Consider the following 23,260-nt stretch of genomic DNA (forward strand, 5'->3'; position numbering starts at 1 on the left):
CATTTATCAAATGTTGGTTTCTAATATTTGTCCACCCATCTGATACAATGGATACCCCAGAATCCACCCACTCATGTGTAAAACGTGTCAAAGCTCTTTGAACCTTAGCTTTTTCTCTTTCTAATAACACTGTTCTAGCTTTCTCATAGTTGGGGGCCTTGTATCCTTTTGGGGCTTCATTGATGGCCTTTACCATGTCATGCCAATAGGGAGAGCGAAGCACATTGAATGGTACACCGCAAGCACAAAGAAAACGGACTATCTTTCCATCCACATCATCCCTCCCAGCAACATTAAGGAAATCCCCTATTGTTCTTCTACCTCCAGAGGTTGCAGAAGTACCATGAGGAGATGGGCAACTACCAAATTTAGAGGTTGCACTTGATTCAGAATGAGTTTTTTGTTTCTTGTTTTTTTGTTGTGCAGCCATCTCTATTTGGATGTATTTTCTTCTTTCTTCAGTTGAAATGTTTGGGCAAATTTGTACCCCCACAAAACCCTTTTTTTCATCACTGTCCAGCACCCCACAAAGATGCCTCCTCAGACGGGTATATGAACCACAATATGGTTTTCCTCCATGACAACCATGAGGGCACACAAATTTGTAAGATCCACCACCCTTTCCCCCATCAAGTTTGGTCACATAGTTCCACAAGGGTGTTGATGTACCTTTCCCATCTTGTGCTTCAGTGTCCCCTTCAAGTTCATCCCCTTCCTCTTCAAACCCTTCCTCCTCATCATACATTGGGTCACTACTATTAGGACCAAGTTCATCCCCTTCCTCTTCCCTTCTATTCCTCACCCTTGCCATCATTAAAACCAAGAGTGGAATGATACATAGAAGCCAAAAGAACACCATCTTGGAATATGGATATAGGTGGTGGACAACCTGTAAATAAAGGAGCAAGTAGAAACAATAGGAAAGAGTAGGAGAGGGAGGAGAAAAATACAATTTTTTTTTCAAAAAAACAAGGGAGTTTGGGGTTTGAACTTACCTCTTTAGCTCTTGTAGATGAAGTCCTCCAAGCTCTTGCTCCAAGCTCCTCCTCCTTCTCCTAGCTCCTCCTTCTTCACTCCTCCAAGCTCTCCTCTCTTCTCCTCTCCTTTCCTCTCTTCTCTTCTCCTCTCCTCTCTTCTCTTCTCCAACTCTCATAAACTCAAAGTGAGAAAATGAGGAATGAATGGGAGCTTTATGCTTTTCATTCCTCACCTAAACTCACCCTAAACTCACCCTAACCCACCCCCTCATTGCAAGTTAAGTTAACTTTTAAAAAAAATTAAAAAAAATTGAAGTGTCATTCCTTGCCCGCGCGGATTTTTCCGGAAGCGCTCGTGAAGCGTGCGCTTCCGGGCCCGAAGCGTGGCGCTTCCGAAGGCCCGAAGCGCCCTCCGAAGCGCGCTTCGGGGGCAACGCTTCCCAAAAACCAGGAATCGCTCCAAAATTGCGGAATCGCGCTTCGGGAAAAACGGAATCGCGCTTCCTTTGACGCTTCCGGAACGCTTCCGTACGAGACGCGATTTCGGCCTAGGATCCGGGGGGGGGGGGGGCGCTTCCTGCAACACTGATCCCCCCTAATGCCATGTCAATATCAAAATCAACATCAAACTCAGGATCTTTAGTCTCCTCCACCCAAAAAAGCCTCAAAAAAGCCCCTCGGTGGGTCCACGGTCGACATGCCAATGAATCGACCGGTTTATGATGGAACTTCTGTCATAAATTGGTTGGTTAGGCCCAAATTTTGTGAAAAATAGGTGAAATCGGTCCTCTAACTCTATTTTTTGACCGGTTCGACTGGTTTAGCTAGTGAACCTGTTGGTTTGACCGGTTTCTAGTTCAGACAACCCAGTTTTTAAAGCTATGGATTCCATACTGTTATGAAACCAACTCACAAAAAGATAGAAAATATAGATCAACGACTTCAAAATCAGTCTCTTCGAGGGCGCGACCTCCTTTACATTACACAAATGAACAATTCTTGGATGATACAAATGACAAGACCTCCTTTCTATATATATGAGTCTAAGGGGTCCCAATACAATCAGAGCCTACATAACAATAATATTTTAGGGGTACAACAATAACAATAGTGGGTTTCTATGGGGCATAATAACAACAACATGGGGACTATATGGGCACAATAATACAATAAGGGGGTTTTACTAATAACAATAAGGGGTTACACTAGTACTATAGGGACCTCACATGCCCCCCTCCTTAAAAAAGTGTTGTCCTCAATGCTTGAGTAGTTTTGGATGTTTCTTGTATAAAATTCTCATCCTCCCATTTGGAATCTTTAGCGGTTAAGTTCTTCCACTTGATGAGACACTTTGAACTTGATCGATTTCATAGCTGTCGATTTCTTGTTTTTGTGACTTCTTCAGGTTCCAATATGATTTTTCCTTCCTCGTCAAGTTTTAACAATATTGTTTGAACTGGGACCTTCTCGCCTATAACATTCTTTAAGCATGAAACATGGAAAACTGGGTGCACTCAGGAAGATGCAGGAAGCTCCAATTTATATGCCATAGTACTAATCTTTTGTAACACCTTGTACGAACCATAATACTTTGGTGACAATTTATTATCCTTCTTAGCTTGCTTGAGGGACATTTGTTTGTATGGTTGTAGTCGTAGAAATACCCAGTCAGCTACATCAAAACTTCTTTCGCTGCGATGTTGATCTTCTTGTTGTTTCATTCTATTTTGCGCCAAAGTGAGGTTATCCTTTAAGAGTTTGAGAACTTGTTGTTGATGCTCGATGTGATCTTCCACTGCTTGAAACTTAGAATTTTCTTTTAAAGATGATGTGATGTACGGTGGATGATATCCATAAAGTGCCATAAATGGGGTCATTTTTGCTGCAGTATGGAAGTGTTACACCACCATTCAGCTAGAGGCAACCACTTTATCCATTGTGTCTGTTTATCAGATACAAAGCAACGAAGATATCCTTCCAAACATTTGTTTACTATCTTAGTTTTCCCATCAGATTGAGGATGATAAAATGAGCTTATGAGTTAACTGAGTACCCAAATATTCCACCTCTTGTACTCCAAAGAAACATTTCGAGCTTTTTGCATATAATTGTTTCTCCTCCAATAGTTTGAGCACCCTGTCAACATGTTGAACATGATCCTTCCAAGACTTGTTGTAGATTAGTATATCATCAAAAAATACTAACACAAATTTCTAAGGAAGAGTTTGAAAATGGAATTCATCAAACCTTGAAATGTAGAAGGTGTATTGGTAAGGCCAAAAAACATGACCAAAAATTCATAATGACCCTCATGAGTTCTAAATGCTGTTTTTGCAATGTCTTCAGTCTTCATTCTGATTTGATGATGTCATGAACGAAGATCCAACTTGGTGAAGTAAATTGCTCCATGTAATTCATCCAATAATTCATCAATGACAAGAATGAGAAATTTATCTTTAATAGTAAGCTTGTTGAGCTCCCTATAAATCAGACACATGCACCATGATCCATCTTTCTTGTGTACCAATACCACTGGAGCAAAGAAAGAACTTTGACTAGGTTCAATTATACCAACCTCTAGCATTTTTGCAACCATACGTTCAATTTCACTCTTTTGGGCATATGGACATCTATAAGGCCTAATGTTTTGGGGAACACTTCCTGGAATCAAATGAATATCATGATCATGATCACGAATAGGTGGGAGGCCTTTGGGAGTTTCAAATACCTTGGAATGATTGTCCAAAACTTTTTGGAGATTCGGAGAAATAGATGATTTCGATGTGTGAACCTCTAGTGAACATAATTGTGCAATTATGCCTCGTTGTTCTTTCTTTAGAAGCTTTGTCATGTTGTTAGAGCTGATTATCTTTCCCTGTTTCCTTGTGATACCCCTTAATTCAACTTCCTTTCCTTCCCAAAAAAATTTCAAGAAAAGTTCTAGAAAATTAAAAGCTATCGTACCCAAAGATTGTAGCCATTGGATTCCTAGTACAACATCAGCACCACCCATTGGTTGGAAAGCATTGGACTATTCAAGATATATTCTCCCATAGATAGCTTGATATTATGGCACTTTCCAGAGCAATTTATGGTTCCTCCATTTGCAACCATTACTTGACACTCTAGCGCTGGATATAGGAAGCAATTCAATTCCTTGGCTATCTTACAATGAATAAAATTATGAGTACTTCCTGAATCAATCAACACTATTACCTTATTCTTCTTTATATGCCCTTCTATCTTGAGAGTTTGAGGAGTGGTAATTCTTGTCAATGCATTACAAGATATGGTCAGATTCATTTCTTCTTTCTCTGGGATTGGTTCCTGGTGTATATCCTCTTCTTTTGATGTTTCTTGTTCCTTTTCTTGCTCCTCTTCTCCATCTATGTAAATTAATTTATTCTCAACACACTTATGACCTTTAGTGTATTTTCTATCACAATTGTAACAAAGCTCTTTTTCTCTTTTTTCTTCCAATTGTTGTGGTGTTAACCTTGTATGTGGTGAAAGGCTAGGAGCAACAATACTTCCATCTTTATAGTTACGAGTGGTAGGCTTCCTTGTTGCCATAATTTTGCTTTCAATTTTCTTGCCAACTTGTATGCCTTCTCCAATGAATCAGGTTCCCAAAGGCGAACTTCATGTTGGATGTTATCAATTAAAGTCCCTATGAAGACTTCAATCCTGTGCTTCTCTGGAATATTATTTACCCTTATATTCAATTTTTGGAAGTCCTCAATGTGTTATGTCATTGAACCCTTTTGTTTGAGATTTATCAATTGGCTAAAGAAGGTGTTGCTCTTTGTATCCTCATAATATGCTATCATTTCCTCTGTGTAAATTGACCAGGTGACAAGCGGTTTACAAGAGCAAATCTCTGTATACCATACAAATTGATTTGGTTCTAAATATAAAGATGCAATACGTACCTTTTGTGGTGATTGCACATCATGTAGATCAAAATATGCTCCATTTGTAGCATCCAAGTTACTAGATCCTTGCCATCAAATTTCCTCATATCTATATTTGGAATATGGTGGGTCTTTTGTCCAACGTTAGAGTTTCTGTAATCATGATTAACATTTCTTTTGTTCTCATTATGAGTTTCCTCTACTACCTTTTCAGCATTAGGAAGCCTTTCTTGTAGTGACTTTGTCCCACTTTCCTTCAAACATTCCATGTCTTTCTTCAAATATTCCATGTTTCAATTCAGTTTTCTTCTATACCATTTATCTTATTTTTTTCCAGTGGAAAAATTTGTAACCTTTTATTTAAAAAATGAAAAGTTACAATTGCAGATGCATGATGCATTCCATAAGCTGCCCAAAGGGCTCCAGTGCCTTGGCAACCTACGCAACGTTACATGACTAACGTGCAGAAAATGATGAGAAAAGAATAGAGAGAGAGAGAGGGAGAGGAGTGGAATCAAGAAAAACTGAATTTCATATGTGAGTAAGACTCGCGCTTCAGATTTTTCTTCCTTTTTTCTTTTCGACCTTGCACCACTCTCCTTGGGTGGGCTCGATCGAGGCTATGACCAACTGTGTTTTAGCTTTCTGCGAGCCTGATTCCTTGTCTGACTCTGATGTGTCTGATTGGTGATGCCGCTTTATCCCTCCCATGTTATGGTCATCGTTTATCTTCTCTGCCTGATTTGGGTGGAGCTGTGGAGTCTTTGACGACATGTGAACTTGATTAGGTGCTATGGGAGGGGATACCGCTGCTTCGCCTCCAATTGGGTCATCGTCATGTGCAGGTGGAGGATTGTCTTCCTCCTCGTCTTCTGTTTCTTCTTCTGGATTCACTGTATTTTGCCAACCTCTTGGTTTTTTTGCTTGTTTCTTGTTCTTCCTGTTTTCCTTTTTAGCTTGAGGACAGTTATTACGAAGATGACCTGTCTGTTGACATCCTCGGCATCTGAAGGCCGTGTTTTCGTAATCTAGTGGTTGTTTCCACTGGGAGTTGTTATGGATCAAGATGATGCTGTCAGGAAGCCCTTGACTGAGGTCAACTTCGACACAGATTCTGGCAAAAGTGTGAATGCATCTAGCAATTCTTTCGACATCTTGCTTGATGTATTTGCCTATTGCATTCCCCATTGCTTCGAATACTTTGGGAAGCCAAAAGTGAAGCAGGAGATTATGTAACCTTACCCAGACCGGCATTTTGGAGACCACCATAGAGGAGGGGTCAAAACCCGGAAACCAGGGGGTCGTAAAGAGCCCTGCGTTGCCCCAAAACCATGGCCCCTCATGGAGGGCATGATCTTTTTCCTCAACTGTATCGAATTTTACAATAAAAAAACTTTTTGTGCATAATAGGATGTCACAATTTGGTGTCCATGTGGAATGGATCCAATGCCGTAAAACATCTGTTTTTGGCCAAAAGCCATTGAATCTACAAATGACAGCCAAAGATGAGAGATCATCGTGAAAGTTGTTTACCTCCGGCAAATCGATTGTCAGAACTGGGTTCTGCTTACTTTGCTCCACTATATAAGGACCAGGTAGATCTTGTGGTGGCGCTGGCTTGTTGGTGGCTTCCCCTTTTCCTTTGACAACATCCTTGAACGAACCTGTGCCCTTTGAGCTAGATCCGAAGCTTCCTCCTCTCAGCCTCGTACTTAAAAAAATTGTTGAATCTCTCACTATTCCATAATGCTGCACTGTAAATTCTTCATGTAAAATGTGTCCTGCATAGACCAAGCTCAGCAGACTTGCTGATATGCCTGATAATTCTTGAATTTCATCCTTTATGTTTTTTATCAGCATCCCTGTTCTTATTTGCATGCTGATTGTATTCCCTGACAGAGTTCTGATAAAAATTTGAATCGCTTCTAGACCGTCTGGCTCTGTCCCTCCAATCACTGTTCACCCTTTTGATTGTTTGATGCTGCCCCTCGTTTGATCGGTGGAAGGTAGAGGATCTGTAATCATGCTTAGGCTTTTCTTTTGTTTTTTGGCCAGATCGGTTAAGTCCGGGCCAGATCTGCAATATTTGTGGACAGGGGAGAGCGGATCTGTACCATGCGGCCCCCCTTTCTTTCCTTCAACAGCAGATTCGATGGGGTTGGGGTGATCTCCCATTCGCACGACTCGATCTGCAATCCCTCTGTTGAATCGATGCGAATATCCTCCTATCTGCCGCTTGGGTTCTTGGGCAGTTAGATCCGACCCGGATCTGCAGAGATTGAGGCTCAAATCGGGTAGATCCGTCCTAGATCTGCTGAGTTTAGGCCAGTCAGTTTTGTGATGGGTCGGATCTGCAACCCTCAGACCCCCGTCCTTGCATGCAGCAGTCGCGAGGAGAGGGACAGTGTTGGCGTGAGTGATAAAGCCAAGCCCTGACGATTGTCCGCCTCCGAGATGGATTCTGAACCCGAAAACCGTTTTTGTGTGCCGATTTCTGATCTCATGCCTCTTGGCAGCCTTCTCTTCCAGATCCGCCTCTGATACATTTGGCCCCTCAAGCAGATAATGGTTTGGGCGAGGATTCTCTGCTATGGCAGGGGCTTCAGATATGTTCCAGGCGTTTGGTCGCATGGTCGAACCCATACTGGCAGATCGATGAGCATCGGAGCGCACGCTCTTGAGGCCGGTCCAGTGGAGGGTAATGGCTTTGGCCAGCCCTGCAGTACCACCGCCAGCGTCCGCAGAGACTATGATTTCGTTGCCTGCGCAGGAGAAAACCTCGGCGTTGGCCATTTCTTCCGTCTAAGTGATCATACCATTTATCTTATTGATCATATCTTCGATCACATTTTTCAAGTCATCCTTCCAATTTTGCTTACTAGGTGTTTCTATTTTCTTGATTCGAGTCATTGTTTTTCTTGCTTTTAAGAGCTCGATCTTGAATCTGTTGTATCTATGAAATTTTGGATCTACAAGGTCTGAAATTGCGACCTGTGGTAGCCCTCTGCGTCCTCTTTCCAACGCCACTAGTCTGATCGAAATTGGATTATCCAAGAAAGAGTTATGCCCAATCTCCAAAGATGGCTTGATTATATACTTTTTCAGAAGAGCGAAATTGTACAAAGTGTCACGTGTCACTATTTCGACCTTCAGACCTGAAAACGGTACATTCAAAACTACATTCCGTCCTCTTTCTCTAGCTTTTTTTTTTTTCAATTTGATGCTTAGAGAGAAAGTTATGACGATTTTCCCAAGGTCACTTGTTTGAGATGTAATTCGAGAGCCTGCAAAAACCCTAACTTCCTTGGATCATATCTTCGAAAATATATCGAGACAAGATTTGAAATCCAGACTCGAGGTTTATCAAGATTTTGGCTCAAATGGGTTTTAATTTCAGCTCTTGAAATGTCGTAGAAAAAAAGTTATTGCGAAAATGCTACGACGACTTGTTTGGAGCAGCAAAACCCTAGAATCCAAAGCTCCGATACCAAATGTTATGAAACCAGCTCACAAAAAGATACAAAAGATAGATCAACGATTTTAAAATCAACCTTTTCGAGGGGGCAACCTCCTTTACATTACACAAATGAACAATTCTTGGATGATACAAATGACAAGATCTCCTTTCTATATATAGGAGTCTAAGGGGTCCAATTACAATCAAAACCTACAAAACAATAAAATTGTAGGGGCACAACAATAACAATAGTGGGCATCTATGGGACAAAATAATAACAACATGGGGACTATATGGGCACAATAATACAATAAGGAGGTTGCACTAATAACAATAAGGGGTTACACTAGTAGTATAAGGACCTAACACATACCAATAGAGGCAAAATATGCAAAGTTTGCTCATCTATATACCATGTAAAGGTGAATATATCAAAATGGCACCGAGTGCAATAAATATTAACGACAAAATACATAATGAATGAGTCTCTAAATGGCCTATAAAGTCCAAAAATAATGCTACAAGCTATGGGGCCATTGGCTTACTACACGACTGCAAGTCTACATATCAGTGATCAACATGATCAAACTACTAGACGCAGGATCATTAACCAGAGCTACATAAACATCATCTAGATCGGAGTTTTGAGGATGCCTCAGTGTCATCTGCAACCTCACTAGTAGCACCAATAGCAATAAAACTAGACATCCAACCCCTAAACATCTAGTAACTCTTTTTGTCTATTAGGGTTTACAAACCCTAGACATCCAAGTGTCCAAAACCCTCAATGCAATGCCCTTTTATATAAGAGATGAAATCCATCATTGTCATCAATCAATCAAGAAAATTTTGTCCAATAATTTGGCTCTACCAAACTAAGTAGTTCAACTTCTTCAAAACATTGTAGCAACAACAACAACAAATGGAACTCAAAAGAAAGGATTGCCATTTTAATGCTCTTTTATGCATTACGTATACTAACCCATAAATCAATTAGATGACTCATGAACATGTTAATTTCTACTTTGTACCATTGTGATTATTTATGCTTCACGACTTCAACATGGGAGAATTTATCACTTGAATTCATTCTACCTCAAAGAATTTTAAGACTTTTAGGCTTGTGAAAGTTATTAAACCATTAAAAACACCATGCAAGGAAAAAAGAGCACTTGGCATTTCAAGCTCTAGAAGGATAGGATTTATGTTGCCTTCAAGTTTTCCTTGGGATAAGTTCTGCCAAAATTCCCTGCAACAGAAAGTTCATTTCTGAGATAACAAAAGTTGTTGCCTTCTCCTAGAGACTAGAATGACTCATATTTAAGAAATGAACTTGACAGTGAGGTGATCATTACTGCACACTCAAAGGATCTTTGATCATATGGATAAGTGTTCTCCAAAAAATGTTGGACAACCACAAAGCAATGGCAATAAACCTTTCTTTTGAGTACAATGGCAATAAACCAATCGGTTTATGATGGAACCAACTAGTTTATGGGAAAACCGGCCGGTTCCATCATAAACTGACTCGTTAGGCCTGATTTTTCTAAAAAAAAGGCGAAAGAGTGGGTCTGATTGCATTATTTGGGTGGATCAGATGGTTTAGCCAGTGAACCAGCCAATTTGACTAGTTTTCGGTTCAGACCGGCCGATTTTTAATATTATGCTTTCTCTAGGTTGCTAAAGATTCTTTGAGGGCATAAACTACATTGAATTCAGCTCAAAGGTTTGAATGGAGGCACTAGGGTTTTGGGTGCTAAGCTTAACAACAAGGGCATTATAAGCAATGTTTTATTGCCCCATCTAATTGGCTACTTGGCCTATGTTTTATCGAGGATATGGACCTCACTACACCATCAACATGGGATCTTAGCTTGGGTTTTGAAATGTCATTAAAGGACCAAGGGATAATATAGAGTGTTGCTTGAGAATAGATCAAGTTGAGTTGGTGGGCAAACATGATCGAATGTTCCTTAGTTTAGGTTCCTACCTTAGCCACGTCTTCAATGGTTGTAGGCAATAGTGATTTGGTGAACCACTTAGGAACTAGCTCATCGGGGAACTTAGTTCTAAACAAACTTCGCCTTCACCTCTATTCATGTATATGATTAGAGATGTGAGTGGAGGTGTCTTGACAAAAGTTGGTGAGCATGTCCATTCTTGTTTCATACCTAACATGCAGTTGATAATGGTTGACAAAAGCTTGTGCTAAGGAAGTGAAGTCAACATAAGCAACACTTTCAAGATCGATGTACCATTTGGTAGCACCACTGGTGAGAGTCCTCTAGGGAAGTCGTGAATCGATGTTATCATCCATGAAGGAGTTGGATGAGCACCATAAATGATAAGCGGTTGCATGTGCTATGGAGTTTTCTCCAGGTTTACCATTGAATCTAGGGATGTCAACAGGCAGTTTAAGTGGGATTGCGGGCCATTCAAGGTTATGCAATGTGATTATTCATGAAATTCAAGAGATCAAGCAACGAAAGGGTTGCCAAGAAATGTGAGTCGGATGATATTTGAGGAGGAGGTGCTCCCGCATATTGGATGGATGTTGTGATCCTCCCATAACATTGTTTTCGTAGGCAAAAGGAGTACTTGGGAAGGAGGGTTACTAGAGGGATTAACTCCAACAACCATGGTGGCATCACAAGGGTGATTGCCACTAGGGGGTGGGCCGCCATTGACAACGTGACTCTCAAAAGATGGTGGACCTCTAGGACCAAAGTAGTTGGTACCCCAAGGATAGAACGTGTTGCTAGGGATGTTGCCCCCAACCCCATGGGCATTCCAAGGGAATTGAGTATCCCCTTGAAAAAGTGGCCTCCCCAAATGTTGACTTACTTAAGGATATGTGAACACACCAGAAATGTGTGTGTGTAATATTCATAAACAATAATTTAAGTGATAAACCAATTAAACAAATAGTGCAAAAGTGGAAAATTAAAAACATTTAACAAACACCCATGAAACACTGTAATACTGGAATTACTGAGCCATATATTATGAAATATGAGAGCATGAGTACAATATATAAATGGAGTAGTGCACCTGGGCTTGTCTCGAGGACAAGTTGGACCAAACCCAGGTGGTAGAAAACTAGAAAGATGGTTGTTCAGCTGCTGCTCTACTATGGTCTGTGTTGTCCCTGTAAACTGCTGATCTGTTGAATTTGACCTGCTGGAAAATGCCCAAAAAATTGACCATAAAATTTTGCCCTTTTAGCCCTAGACTCTTTGGACAAAACCCAGAAAAACCCAGAAGGAAATTTCTCTGATTTTGACTTTGGAGTTTCGGTCTCTTGGGAGCTCCTCTCTAACTACATCTGCTAACTCTCGGCATGTTGGAAAGTGCCCAAAAATTGCCCAGAAAATTTTGCCCTTTTAGCCTTAGACTCCTTGGACAAAACCCAGAAAAACCAAGAAGGGAATTTATTTGATTTTGACCTTGGATTTTCAGCCTCTTGGGAGTTGCTCTCCGGCTACATTTGCTGACTTTTGACCTGATGGAAAGTGCCCAAAAACTGCCCAAAAAATTCTGCCCTTCTAGCCTTAGACTCCTTGGACAAACCCCAAGAAAACCCAAAGGGGAATTTCTCTGATTTTGACTTTGGATTTTCGGCCTCTTGGGTGTTGCTCTCTGGCTACATCTGCTAACTTTCGGCCTGTTGGAAAGTGCCCAAAAATGGCTCAGAAAATTCTTTCTTTTTAGCCTTAGACTCCTTGGACAAAACCCAGAAAAACCTAGAAGGGAATTTATTTGATTTTGACTTTGGATTTTCAGTCTCTTGGGTGGCTAAATCAACCTCTGCGTATTTCTGGCTGCCCAGAAAACACGCAGTCCCTTCCTCTGTGTGGCTGGCTGAACTGTGAATCGCTGCTAGAAACTCTTGCAATCTCTGTGGAACAACCTCCCTAGGGCGGGCATGGATGGTCCCTCGAAGTAGAGGTTGAATTTTCCCTGTAGAAGACTCGTGGCTAAACAACCGGTAGAGTCGCTAAGCAACAGAGCTTACAATAGTGAGTCTTTTTTATCAAATATTCAGAATGAAAACAAAATGAGAGCTGATCTCTCTTTATAACTCCTTGGGCCCCCTTAGCCTCATGTGGGCCCCTCCATCCACCCATTCGAATTTTCCCTCCAAGCATATCAAATGGCTAATTCGAACTCCTTTGTGGGTGGCCCCCACATTCCACTAGTAGCTAAATAAAGTCGATTTGGCCCCTAAGTCCCTAAGTCGAAAGTGTGGGGCCCTCTTCCATAGTAAAAAATGTGCAAAATTGTGTAGCAACACCTTGTTACTAATGTGTTTGAGAAGGGACATGACAGTGTGCCCCAAGTTGTGATAAGGAATGTCATGGACCTAGTGTTGATATTCCTACCAAAAGGGAACCCAACATTGGGTGTGAATGAACTACCTACAAAGACACTAGGGCCAGAGGATGGACATGTGGACTTGGGTGCGAATGTAGGGTTTGAATCTCCTACAGTTGATGTGTGTATGTTACTTGTAGTGGAACTAGAGCCTTTGCTAGATGTGAATAGAGTGATCACCATTGATGTTGTTGAGGCACCTAAGCTAGATGTACCAAACAGAGGAAAAAGCGATAATGGACTATTTTGCCAATCAGAGAAGATGGTTGAAGTGGGTGTGGTAGAGAAAGTACCTATGGTAGTCAAAGAAGGTATAGAAGTTGCCTCGGGGGCAACTCTTGTGACACTAGGTACGGACACACTAAGTTTTGCCATTTGGTGAACACCAATCACTATTGACTTGGTAAAGACCATTTTATTGGAAAGTCCTTATCAAATCTACACCCCAACCTAAGAAGATGGGTGGAAAAATATGGGTCATATGGGAATGAGAATGAGGATGAGGTGGTGGACTTTGATCAAACCACTTCATGGACTATTGTTTTGACCCCTTGAGAGCCAATCCAAGTGGTCCTTGAGGTAGGTGAGTTTATGTTGATACTGGGGTTAATCCTTTGTGTATGGATGTGTGGACCTTCGTCCTTAGGTAGAAGGCCCTTTAAAATTTAAATGACGTGAATAACACAAACTAATCCTAGTCATGCTAACTACAAAATATGTATGCAAATAAAAAAGAAGTAACATCTACGACCAACTAGACTCGATTGAACAACACACACTTAACAAATCTAAGGAACACGCAAGAAAACCAATGGATCAAACTGATATTCCCTCAATTAGAGCTTGGTTGATTAGAACCCAAGTCAACTGCAAAGATATGGATGGGACAATTACCATGGCCTCCTCCTTAACGATTCCACGACCAGTGCGAGTACCTTTATTATAAGTGGTTACCCTCTAGGGGATCCAAATGAGTATTAACCAATGTCTCTCCATAACCTCCTGAAAGAGGCCCTTGTGTGTGCGTAAACCACATCATTGAAACCAAATGCAACGAGGTGATCACTCCTGATCTCAACATGACCTACTACTTGATGCTTGTGTTAGAAGAGCTTCCCAGGAAACGTTACATTGTAAATGGATGTTCACTCCCTAACTCAAGATTCTAGTGTTTGTTTTGATGGCCTTTGAGAGTGTCCTCACCAACCTATTCTAGGGCCATCAAATCCTAAGTTAATGTTGACGTGCTATCAGAGAGGAAAAAATGTGTGATAAATTTTATTGAACATTGTTTTTAGTGGTTGTTATTTAAGTTGAGGGTATATAGAATGAAACACTATGGTGTTATTTATCTTTCTTCTAAAGAAAGAGATGCAAAAATATGAACATGTAATCTTTACTTTTGATGAAAACTATTTAGAGAATAGTTCCAATGCAATAAGAATGCATTCCTCACCACTCTCATTTATCACTCTAACATTCACTAACAAATTAGAATTGAAACACTCAAATCAAAGAAAGACCAAAGAAAACACACCCAAAACCGAAGACCCTACTCACAAGCAAGCATGCATCAAAGAAATAAATCAAAAGATTTCAACACACTCACATCAATAGGCATAAATGAAAAGGCCATAGGATAATGGTGACAAATGTGAACTCATCCCTAATGTTACTATTGGTAATCAAACCCAAGAGGAATGAAGACCCTTAACAAGACTATAAATCCACATATATGAAGTGAATTTGAGGGTGACTTAATTGAGAAGAAGCCCCTAAGAATTAGATCTGAAAATGACCTAAGCCCTGGGCTTAAAATGATGTAGGAAAACTAAAGAAATTGCAAGGAAGACCTCTTCAAAACCCTCTTGGAGCTTCTTCAATGCTTTGTCACTAAGCAGACATAGAGTTGCAACACTCAGTTCTGGCTATGCAAGGCATTGAACAAAAGTTTAACGCTTTGTCAAGCTTGGGTAGGGCAATTGAAAGGGTTATATACCTTATTCTTGAGTTTTTAGGGATGGATTTTTTCATTAATATCCTACGAAAACTCCTACTTATGACTTAGAAGCAAGAAAATGAAAGAAAGTAATGAATGAGAAAAGAAACACTACAAGGAAACCTATGAGGACTCCCTAGTGGAGTCGTCGATTCTGTTTATACTAAATTTCCTCTAGAGTAATAGAGTGCTTTATGCTTATGAGTTTGCCCAAGACCAGTGACACATGATGCACAAGAGACTTTCTTAACCCCAAAATGACACATGCATGCATGATTAAAATAGACGAGAAACAATTATGCTTGCACTATGGCTTTGAAGGAGGATGCCTAATGCTTTTAGTCGAAAAAGCTCTCGAGATCCTTGCTTCTAGCTCCCATCCCTCGTAATTTGCACACTAGACAACCGATCCACTAGATCTTTCTTCTTGCAAACCATGTTAGCAATTGTACTAAAAATAACCTAAACACATATGCTCCCAATATATGAATAACACATGTGAGTGGGGGGAAGTATGATTTCTTATTAAATCAATGGAAACTTACAAAAGTTGTACTCCTTGCAGTCTTGTCCTTGGCTTCTCTTCTCTCCACAACTCACAATCATGCTTCACTATTTGTTGTTGGCTTATCTTAAGGAGAACTAGGTTCTCATTCTCATAGCATGTACATATCTCTTCTTTTTCCCCTTTTTGCTCCCTGGAGAGCCTTGCTTTTCTAAATGAGTTTACAAGGGTGATAGTATGTATCTAGACATTTTTTTGACCATGTTTGATATGATCCTTTCATCCTTATATTCAAATTCTGATCATTTTTTACCCTTTCAACCCTTATCCATGCACTCTGACACCCTGGCCGCTTCAAGGCTCTATTGTTGAGATGTTAGAGCATTCAACTCTCTTTGCTAAGCTATTTGGGGCATTGCAACACATTTTTCTAGTGTACTGAGGGCATTAAAGAGGAAAAACTGAGCTTTTTATAGGGTTTCCGTGGAGTTGCTTCATTTTGAACTGCTTCTCTAGTAGAGCCAAGGGGGTGTCATTTTGAGCTATAAGATTTGTGAAAACTCTTGTATCTAAATCAATAGATATGAAATCACTAGATTATACTCAAGATGGTCAAAGCTATGCATAAGGGGTCACTACTACATGCTATGATGGTGCACTCTATGGGTGTAGGTGTGATATTTGTGATGTAATCAAGATATTTAATTTTAATTTTTTACACGAATTGAGTTTGAGATGATCTTAGCTGTTGATTGGGATCTAATCATGGCCGTTGGTTCACCAATGAGGGATTATCAGAGAAGGACAATGGGGATAGAGAAGACACATCGAGTGAGTGGGTGATCTAGGCAGATCGAATTTTCCAGAGAGCAAAGATTTAGTCGGGAAGGTAATTCGAGCCAAAGATCAATAACAAAGGTAGAGGAGAAACAACAAAGATTTTGGTGGAGATTTCCTTTGCCGGAAGTAGTGAACTGAGAGAGACCGAGTTATTCCATAGGAGGTTGCGCATGGGCTTGTGCAAAGCCTCAAGGAGGCAATTCGATTCAACCAAAGAGGAGGTCGATTCAGTTGTCGAAGACCAGGATAATCTTCAAGAGGGTCGGAGAATCACGTCCAGGGGCAACAACAGGCAGAACGTCTAATTCAAAGGTAGTTTCGGGGAGTGCGTGTGAGGGATTGTGCAACATTTGCACAAAGGCCTATGCAGGGTATTCCAGAGCCAGATTCTGTGGCCAATTTGTTTTGGGATTGCTTGTGGAGAGGCGAAATTTTCCTCAAATAATTTTGCCAATGATTTCTCGGGAGATGTTTGCTAGATTGGTATCCAAATATTGTACTCAGGTTTTGATGCATAATAATAATAATAATAAAACCCTCATTTGTTGCATTGGTTTTCCCACATTGGGTTTTTCCGGGGACTTTTGTCCAAAGTTAACAATGTCAATTTTATTGTGTGTGTGCTCTATTTTCTCAGTTTCCAGTTTATTTTCCGCAGTATTTTTATTGTGAAGAAATTGCAGTGTGATTTATTCGATATTTTGTCGTAACAAAATAAATTGCATAGTTAATCAATTAGAAAAATAAATTCTAGTTGCTGCATTTTGAGGAATTTTCACAAGGCATGTTAAATTTTTTCAATTTCTACCTTATTATAAGGTTGAGCAATCCAAGTTTGAAAACTATGAGCTAGATGATGTTTATGTAGCTCTTCTTGATGATCCATTTCTAGTAGTGCTAAATCAATAATGCATTTCATGAGTGATCGTGTTGATTAATGATTTGTAGTTTTGCTGCTACTACTACTACTGAGGTTGCAGAGGAGTCCTTAGACTTTGAGCCAGATGATGTTTACGTAGCTCATGTTGATGTTCCCATGTCTAGTAGTGGTGATGAATTTGATCATGATGAGGAGTGATCATGTTGATCACCGATATATAGACTTGTTGTAGGCTAGTGACCCATAGCTTGTATCATTGATTTTGGACTTTGGAGGCCATTTAGAACCTCATTAATTATGTATTTTGTTGCTGATATGTATTACACTTAGTGCCAATTTGATATATTCACCTTTACATGGTATATAGATGAGCAAACTTTGTCTATTTTGTCTCTATTGGTTTGGAATCATGGTTTTAAATCTTAAAAAAGGTTTTATTTATTTATTTTTATTTTTAATAAATTCATTAAAAAATGATTATTGTATTTTATTTAAAGACCGGTTCATTGATATTTGACATGTTTCCGATTCCGGTTCGAAAATTGGTTTGATAGGTGGACTGGTCCGGTCATCGGTTCCAGTTTTGAATACTATGACCTGAATGGGATAATAAAGTACTCAACCATAGTAAAATATATTATTGCACATTAGTGAGGTATTATTGAACTGAGAGGCGCTCTACAACCCAATATGGGGGAGATGTTTTAGTGTTTGTAAATGAGTGGAAACATTTAAATGTTGGCTCAATATAGGAGAGATGTAGTGTCTGTAAAATAAACATTAGATAAAAAATAATAATAATAAAACATAATGTGGACTGAATTAAAAAAGTAATAAAAATAATAAATGGATTCAATTCAATTTGTTAAATTGCAATTTTATTTTTATTAATAAAATTCCAAACAATTTCTTTTTTCCCGGCAAAAAAAACATTATATGCATATCATACTAAAATAAATTTAAATAAAAATGATTCATATTCATAACGACGATTTTTAAGAACATATAATTAATAAACATATAATAGTGCCAGTGAAGTGACCAACACCATAGCCCATTAGGATAGATCACACAAAGTAGGCCTTGACCATAATGATAGATCAAACAATGAGAATGAAACTTGAGATAGAGATGCAAAATTTATATAAATATAAGTAATATTATTAAGAACCAGCGTAAATCCATATTAAATCCGGATCTACGAAGTGTCGAAAGGAACCAAATCTCTCATGATGCAAATATTTTCTCAAGTTTTGCACTCAAAAAGAGTTTTGCATCTTGAGGGATTTGATCCCTTTGGAGGCTTGGTAGTTCTGGAGTTAAGATGGATCTATGTTGGTATAACCTACAATGGAGATGTTACATAACATTATGTTATGTTACATGACAAAAACAAAATTAAAATTATAAATTTATATATATGCATATGCACATCACAACATTAAAAACTAAATCAATGTAAATCCATTAAATCCAAATTGATCAATCGAAACATCAAACTTTTTTAATCATTTTATAAAAGAAAAATAAATAACATGAAAATAAATAATCACATATTTAAGCCTTATTTTTTTTTATCCTTGACAAACTTCATAAACTTTATCCTTCCTTATGCTATTTTTTTTTTAGATATTAATTGTCTGATAGCATAACAGAAGAGGAGGTGCATGTGCAGATTTTGGATGTCGAAGACTGGTGATTTGAGCCACCGTGATGCCATCTGTAGTAGCACAGCCACTGCATTCTTCTCCAGAAGATCCATTCGAGCACAACAGTCTTTGTTCTTTGATGCCCAATTTGTTCAAGGGTCTTATCAAACAAGAATCAATTGATACATTCAAAACTCAAGCTCTACATCTTGCACTGAGACAGGAGGTACTTGTTTTCAATCTCTTGTCATTTAGTATTCTTTCATTTTATAAGCGATCAATGCTAGGCCAAGTTAGGGTTCACTGCTGAGGTCAAACCCTGCATCTTTGCACTCAACTGTTTATTAAATTTTTGTAAATCATGAATTGCATGTTCAACAATAATTCATGGTTTGTGCGTGTTCCAGTGTAAAGCATGGATTGCATTTTTTTTAGCATCTGGATATTGATGCCCTGACTTGTCGATTTTGAGGCCCGCCTTTTAAATTTTATTGACTTTTATTTATGTTTTTATGTTTCATGATCATGACACATTTGGAATTTGTGTTTGGCAGGTGCTCAAGGAAACTAGCAAAGTCACTGAACAGGCAACTGCAATTTTAAGTTGCACAGGAAGTTCAGATGCTGCAGAAAACCATAGTGATATAACTCCATATGATAAACCCAAAAATCAACAGCCCGAGGACATGGAAGAAGTTGCACAGATACCTGCATTCACTAAAGAAAATCTGCCACCCAATGAAATTTGTCCGAAGCAGCAGATAAGTATGGAAGGCAGTGGTCGTGTGCCTACACAGCCACCTTTCGATGTTAGCTCAATGTGAGTTTTGATGTAGTATATTTAGTTGCTTGGCAAATTCTATTATGATAGCATATTAATTTGGCCACATTTCAATTTTCTTCATCATCATGGTTTGTTTGGACATCTTATTTATGATTCTGAATTCCCCTTGCTTATGCATCTGGACAAATTGCATGTTTAAAATCATGTCCACTGTGAATATCCTTTTGCTTTGTATACTTCTTTACCGGGCAAATATTGTCTGCAGTTATCACACTTCAAGAAAAATATCTCCAACAGTCTATATTTCAGCAGAAGTGCTGACAACTGAATTCTTACACACCATCAGTCACAATTCCCTTAAATACATATGCATAACTATAGCCCTCAGTTTCTTGAGTGAAAGAACAGACACCAGTGTTTAACTCTCTGATGTTTCAATTGCAGTTCATTTACATCCAATACGAATTTACGGAGAGATCCCAAAACCTTGGAAGATATGGATGAATTTTATTCTGCTGCTGAACTTCAGAGTAAGAATTCTGAAAACATGGAAGAAATTGCACAGCTACCTGCATTATCAAAAGAAAATCTGCCACCCAAAGAAAATTGTCCAAATCGGCGCATAAGAAGAGAAGGTAGTGGGCGTATATCTACTCGGCGGCCTTTCAACATTATCCCAACGTGAGTATTGATGTAATATATTTCGTTGTCTGGTGAATTCTGAAATGCTTGTATATTTATTTGGTCACATTTCAATTGTGCTTGCATCATGCGTGGATTTTTTGTACATGTTATTTATGATTCCACACTTCCCTGGATCATTCAATAGGACAGTGCATAAATTCGAAATTGTGTCCAGCATGAATAGCCTGTTGTCTTCTTTACATTGCCAGGCAATATTTGTCTGCTATAAGTGCATTGCGAGGAACATACCTCCAACAGTCCATATTTGGTAGTAGAGCTGACAACTGATTCTCACACTAGACTGTAACTTATTCTGTCAATCACAGTTCCATTGTATGCATTAAAGTTACCTTCAATTTCTTGATTCCAGGAACTGGCAGGAGTGTTTAACTCTTGTCTTTTCATTTTCAGTTCATCTGGATCAAATTTGCATTCACAGAGGGATCCCAGTAACATGGAAAATGTGGAAGAATTTTTTGCAGCTTTTGAACGTCAGGAGGGTAATATTTTTTTTTTTTTAATGATTTTTTAAAACTAGGATTCATTGAATATTTTTTTCCTTTTATGATCTTAAAAGATTAAGATTCATTAAAGAAAATTTTGCACGGAAATGGTTTTTCCAGGTTTTTAATGTTGGGAGAGATACTCTTCTACCTTGTTTATGTTTTTCTTTTTGGTTAAAACAAAAATTCTTGTGTAAATCTTTTCAAAGTGAAGTAATAATAGACCATTTTAGCAGAAATCAAATAACTTATATATGTTGAATTTTGTGTAGAATTTGATATAGTTTTTGCCAAATTTGAACCAGTGGTTAGAAATATATTTTTTAGGGTAAGTAAGATGTCAGTTCTAATTTATATTGCCTTCAATTCATGAAAATACATAGATACAAAGAGCCTGGACGCTAAAAGACCTGTTTGCCTGAAGAAAATTGCTATGAATAAAACATAGATATAAATAGTGTAAATATAAACAATAATAACACATCATAAATAATGATTAATTAGTAATTAGTTAATGAAGAGGTACGTCCCTAAGGACATGACCATTCATAAAAGGACACCTGCCTAGGGATATATGCAGGCCTTCTCCCTCATTTGTAATCATCTCACTTGTATTCAAATATTCTTAGATAACATATTAATATATTATCTTTTCCATGATGGATATTCTTATATACCAGATCTTTTGAATATTTTATTGTGTATACGAATTTTGTTCATTACATTCGTATCATAGCATTCCTCTGAGTTAATGAACTTTGTTCGTTACATTCGTATCAAAGCTGTTCGATCCCCTGGGCACTTAACTGCTGCACAGAGCCGCATTCTCCGATCCCGACCTTTGGCCATTAAGTTTTTGTCAACCTTGTTGCAATTATGATTAAAGTGTTTGCTACAAAGCCTTTGGAGTTTCTCCGTTTCGCGGGTTTTGTCATTCAGGCCTTTGGCCATAATATTTAGATTAAAAAAAGGGTCAAAATATATTTTAAAAAAGGGGGAAGAAATAGAGAGTATATATATTAAAAAGAATTGGAAAATAATTATAAAAAATAAGTTTAAAAAAAGTTAAAAAAAAGTAAAAAAAAATTATTAAGAAAAAGTAAAAAAATATAAAAAAAGGTGAAAAACAAAGAAAAAGGTCAAAAGTAAAAAAATAAGAAAAAGAAAAAGAAAGAAAGAGTTAATTGAAAAAAATGTTAAAAAAAATATTTTATATATATATATATATATATTAAAAAATCAAAATTAAAAATTAAATAAAATATTTTATTAAAAAAAACACCTTTGGCATTGTCAACTTACCTACGCCTCCGGACAATGACCAACAATGTAAGCAGCTGCGACCTCAACCATTTTCGTTGCACAACTAGGTTGCCAGTCGAAGACTCCAAGCCACCACCATTTCAGCCATCACTGGGTTTGCTCGTGCCAATCGTTGCTCCAGTGGCCTTGACTTGTCACTTCTCTGTTGGCCAACACATAATATCCATTTGTTTATTACACCACTGTTGCAAATCTCCTTCATTACGTCCATTTGTAGCAACACAAAGAACCACCATATCAATCTACCCTTGGATTCCATTTGCTATAGCCAGTGTTTTAAAAAACGATCAAGTCGACTATGACTCGGCCAAGCCAATGCCCGACCGGGTCAGCTCGGTTGGTTTTTTACCGAGCCAGTCAAGCCAGTCATTGACTCAGTCGACTCGGTAACAACTTGGCCGGCTTGGTAACAACCTGGCCGACTCGGCTCTTTGAAAAAGATCCTGAAGCACATTTGTCAAAAGTTGTTTTGCCTCCTACATATCAATAGTTGGGTTGTTGTTTATTGCATATTTATAGCCCTAAAGTAATCTATTTTTTTTTTGCTGAAGCAAGTGTGGATCCTTCTATTTCATTAAGCCAAAAAATAGTGTACAATTTTTACAAACGTCCACCCGACGCCATGGAATGAGAAAAAATTGAACTCATGCCACCAAAGGCTAAACCTCTTAGCCATACCAAGAAAAACCCGAACCCAAGGAGAAACTAATGAAAAACGCAACCTGGCCCCTGAAAAGCCAGGAAAGCCCGCGAACTTTCCCGCTTCATCGCTTTCGGAAAAGCCCGAACCATCTGAGCCGTCCAAAAAAAGCACTAAGATCAACGACCAAGGAAGATATCGCTCAGCCAAAAAGTCCGATGTTTAACGGCCCTGCCCCACCAAGTTGCTCGATCAGACACAACCGTTGATCCCCATCAACTCAATCCAATGGATGAGATTGATATCGCACTGGACAAGATGGTCTGACATCAGTGTGCGATGAAGGGCGGTTTTCAGAACCCTCTCCCTGCCACGTGTTGGAGGTTGAATGGAATCGCTGCGAAATCGCCAAAACCATTTCCCATTTGAAAGCGGTGCGATCAGCTGAAAACGCCTGGGAGGCGGTTTTCCATATCGAGTCCCTGATTTCTTAAAAATCCGACAGCCAGAAGAAAATAGGGCTCTTCTTGCGCATGTTAATCTTCCTCGCCTGAACTTGGAACCCTGAAAAGATGAGAGGCTTTCCACTGAACGAAGACCTGAGGGAATCGTTTCGCTCCCCACTATGAACTGAGATCTTCATCTCGCTTACACCAGGAATATGAGCGATCAGACATGGTTTTCTCCTCTCCAAAGAACTGTTTACTAGATATTGATGACACATTCATGTG

At 38.9% G+C, this 23,260-nt stretch overlaps 1 protein-coding gene across 1 annotated transcript in view; it reads left to right on the plus strand.

The window, feature by feature from the left end:
- Positions 1-23,260, plus strand: part of LOC149160234 (uncharacterized) — a 192,106-nt gene that overhangs the window by 36,214 nt on the left and 132,632 nt on the right. Inside the window, exons 2-5 of the mRNA XM_089434550.1 lie at positions 18,622-18,821; positions 19,150-19,415; positions 19,824-20,060; positions 20,475-20,563. Coding sequence (XP_089290676.1) covers positions 18,660-18,821; positions 19,150-19,415; positions 19,824-20,060; positions 20,475-20,563 — 754 coding nt within the window. The 5' untranslated portion in view covers positions 18,622-18,659. The remainder of the gene's footprint in view (positions 1-18,621; positions 18,822-19,149; positions 19,416-19,823; positions 20,061-20,474; positions 20,564-23,260) is intronic.

This window comes from Pinus tabuliformis, chromosome 5_2, assembly GCF_031772625.1.
Source record: "Pinus tabuliformis cultivar Carrire ecotype Pingquan chromosome 5_2, CPIR1, whole genome shotgun sequence".
NCBI lineage: Eukaryota > Viridiplantae > Streptophyta > Pinopsida > Pinales > Pinaceae > Pinus > Pinus tabuliformis.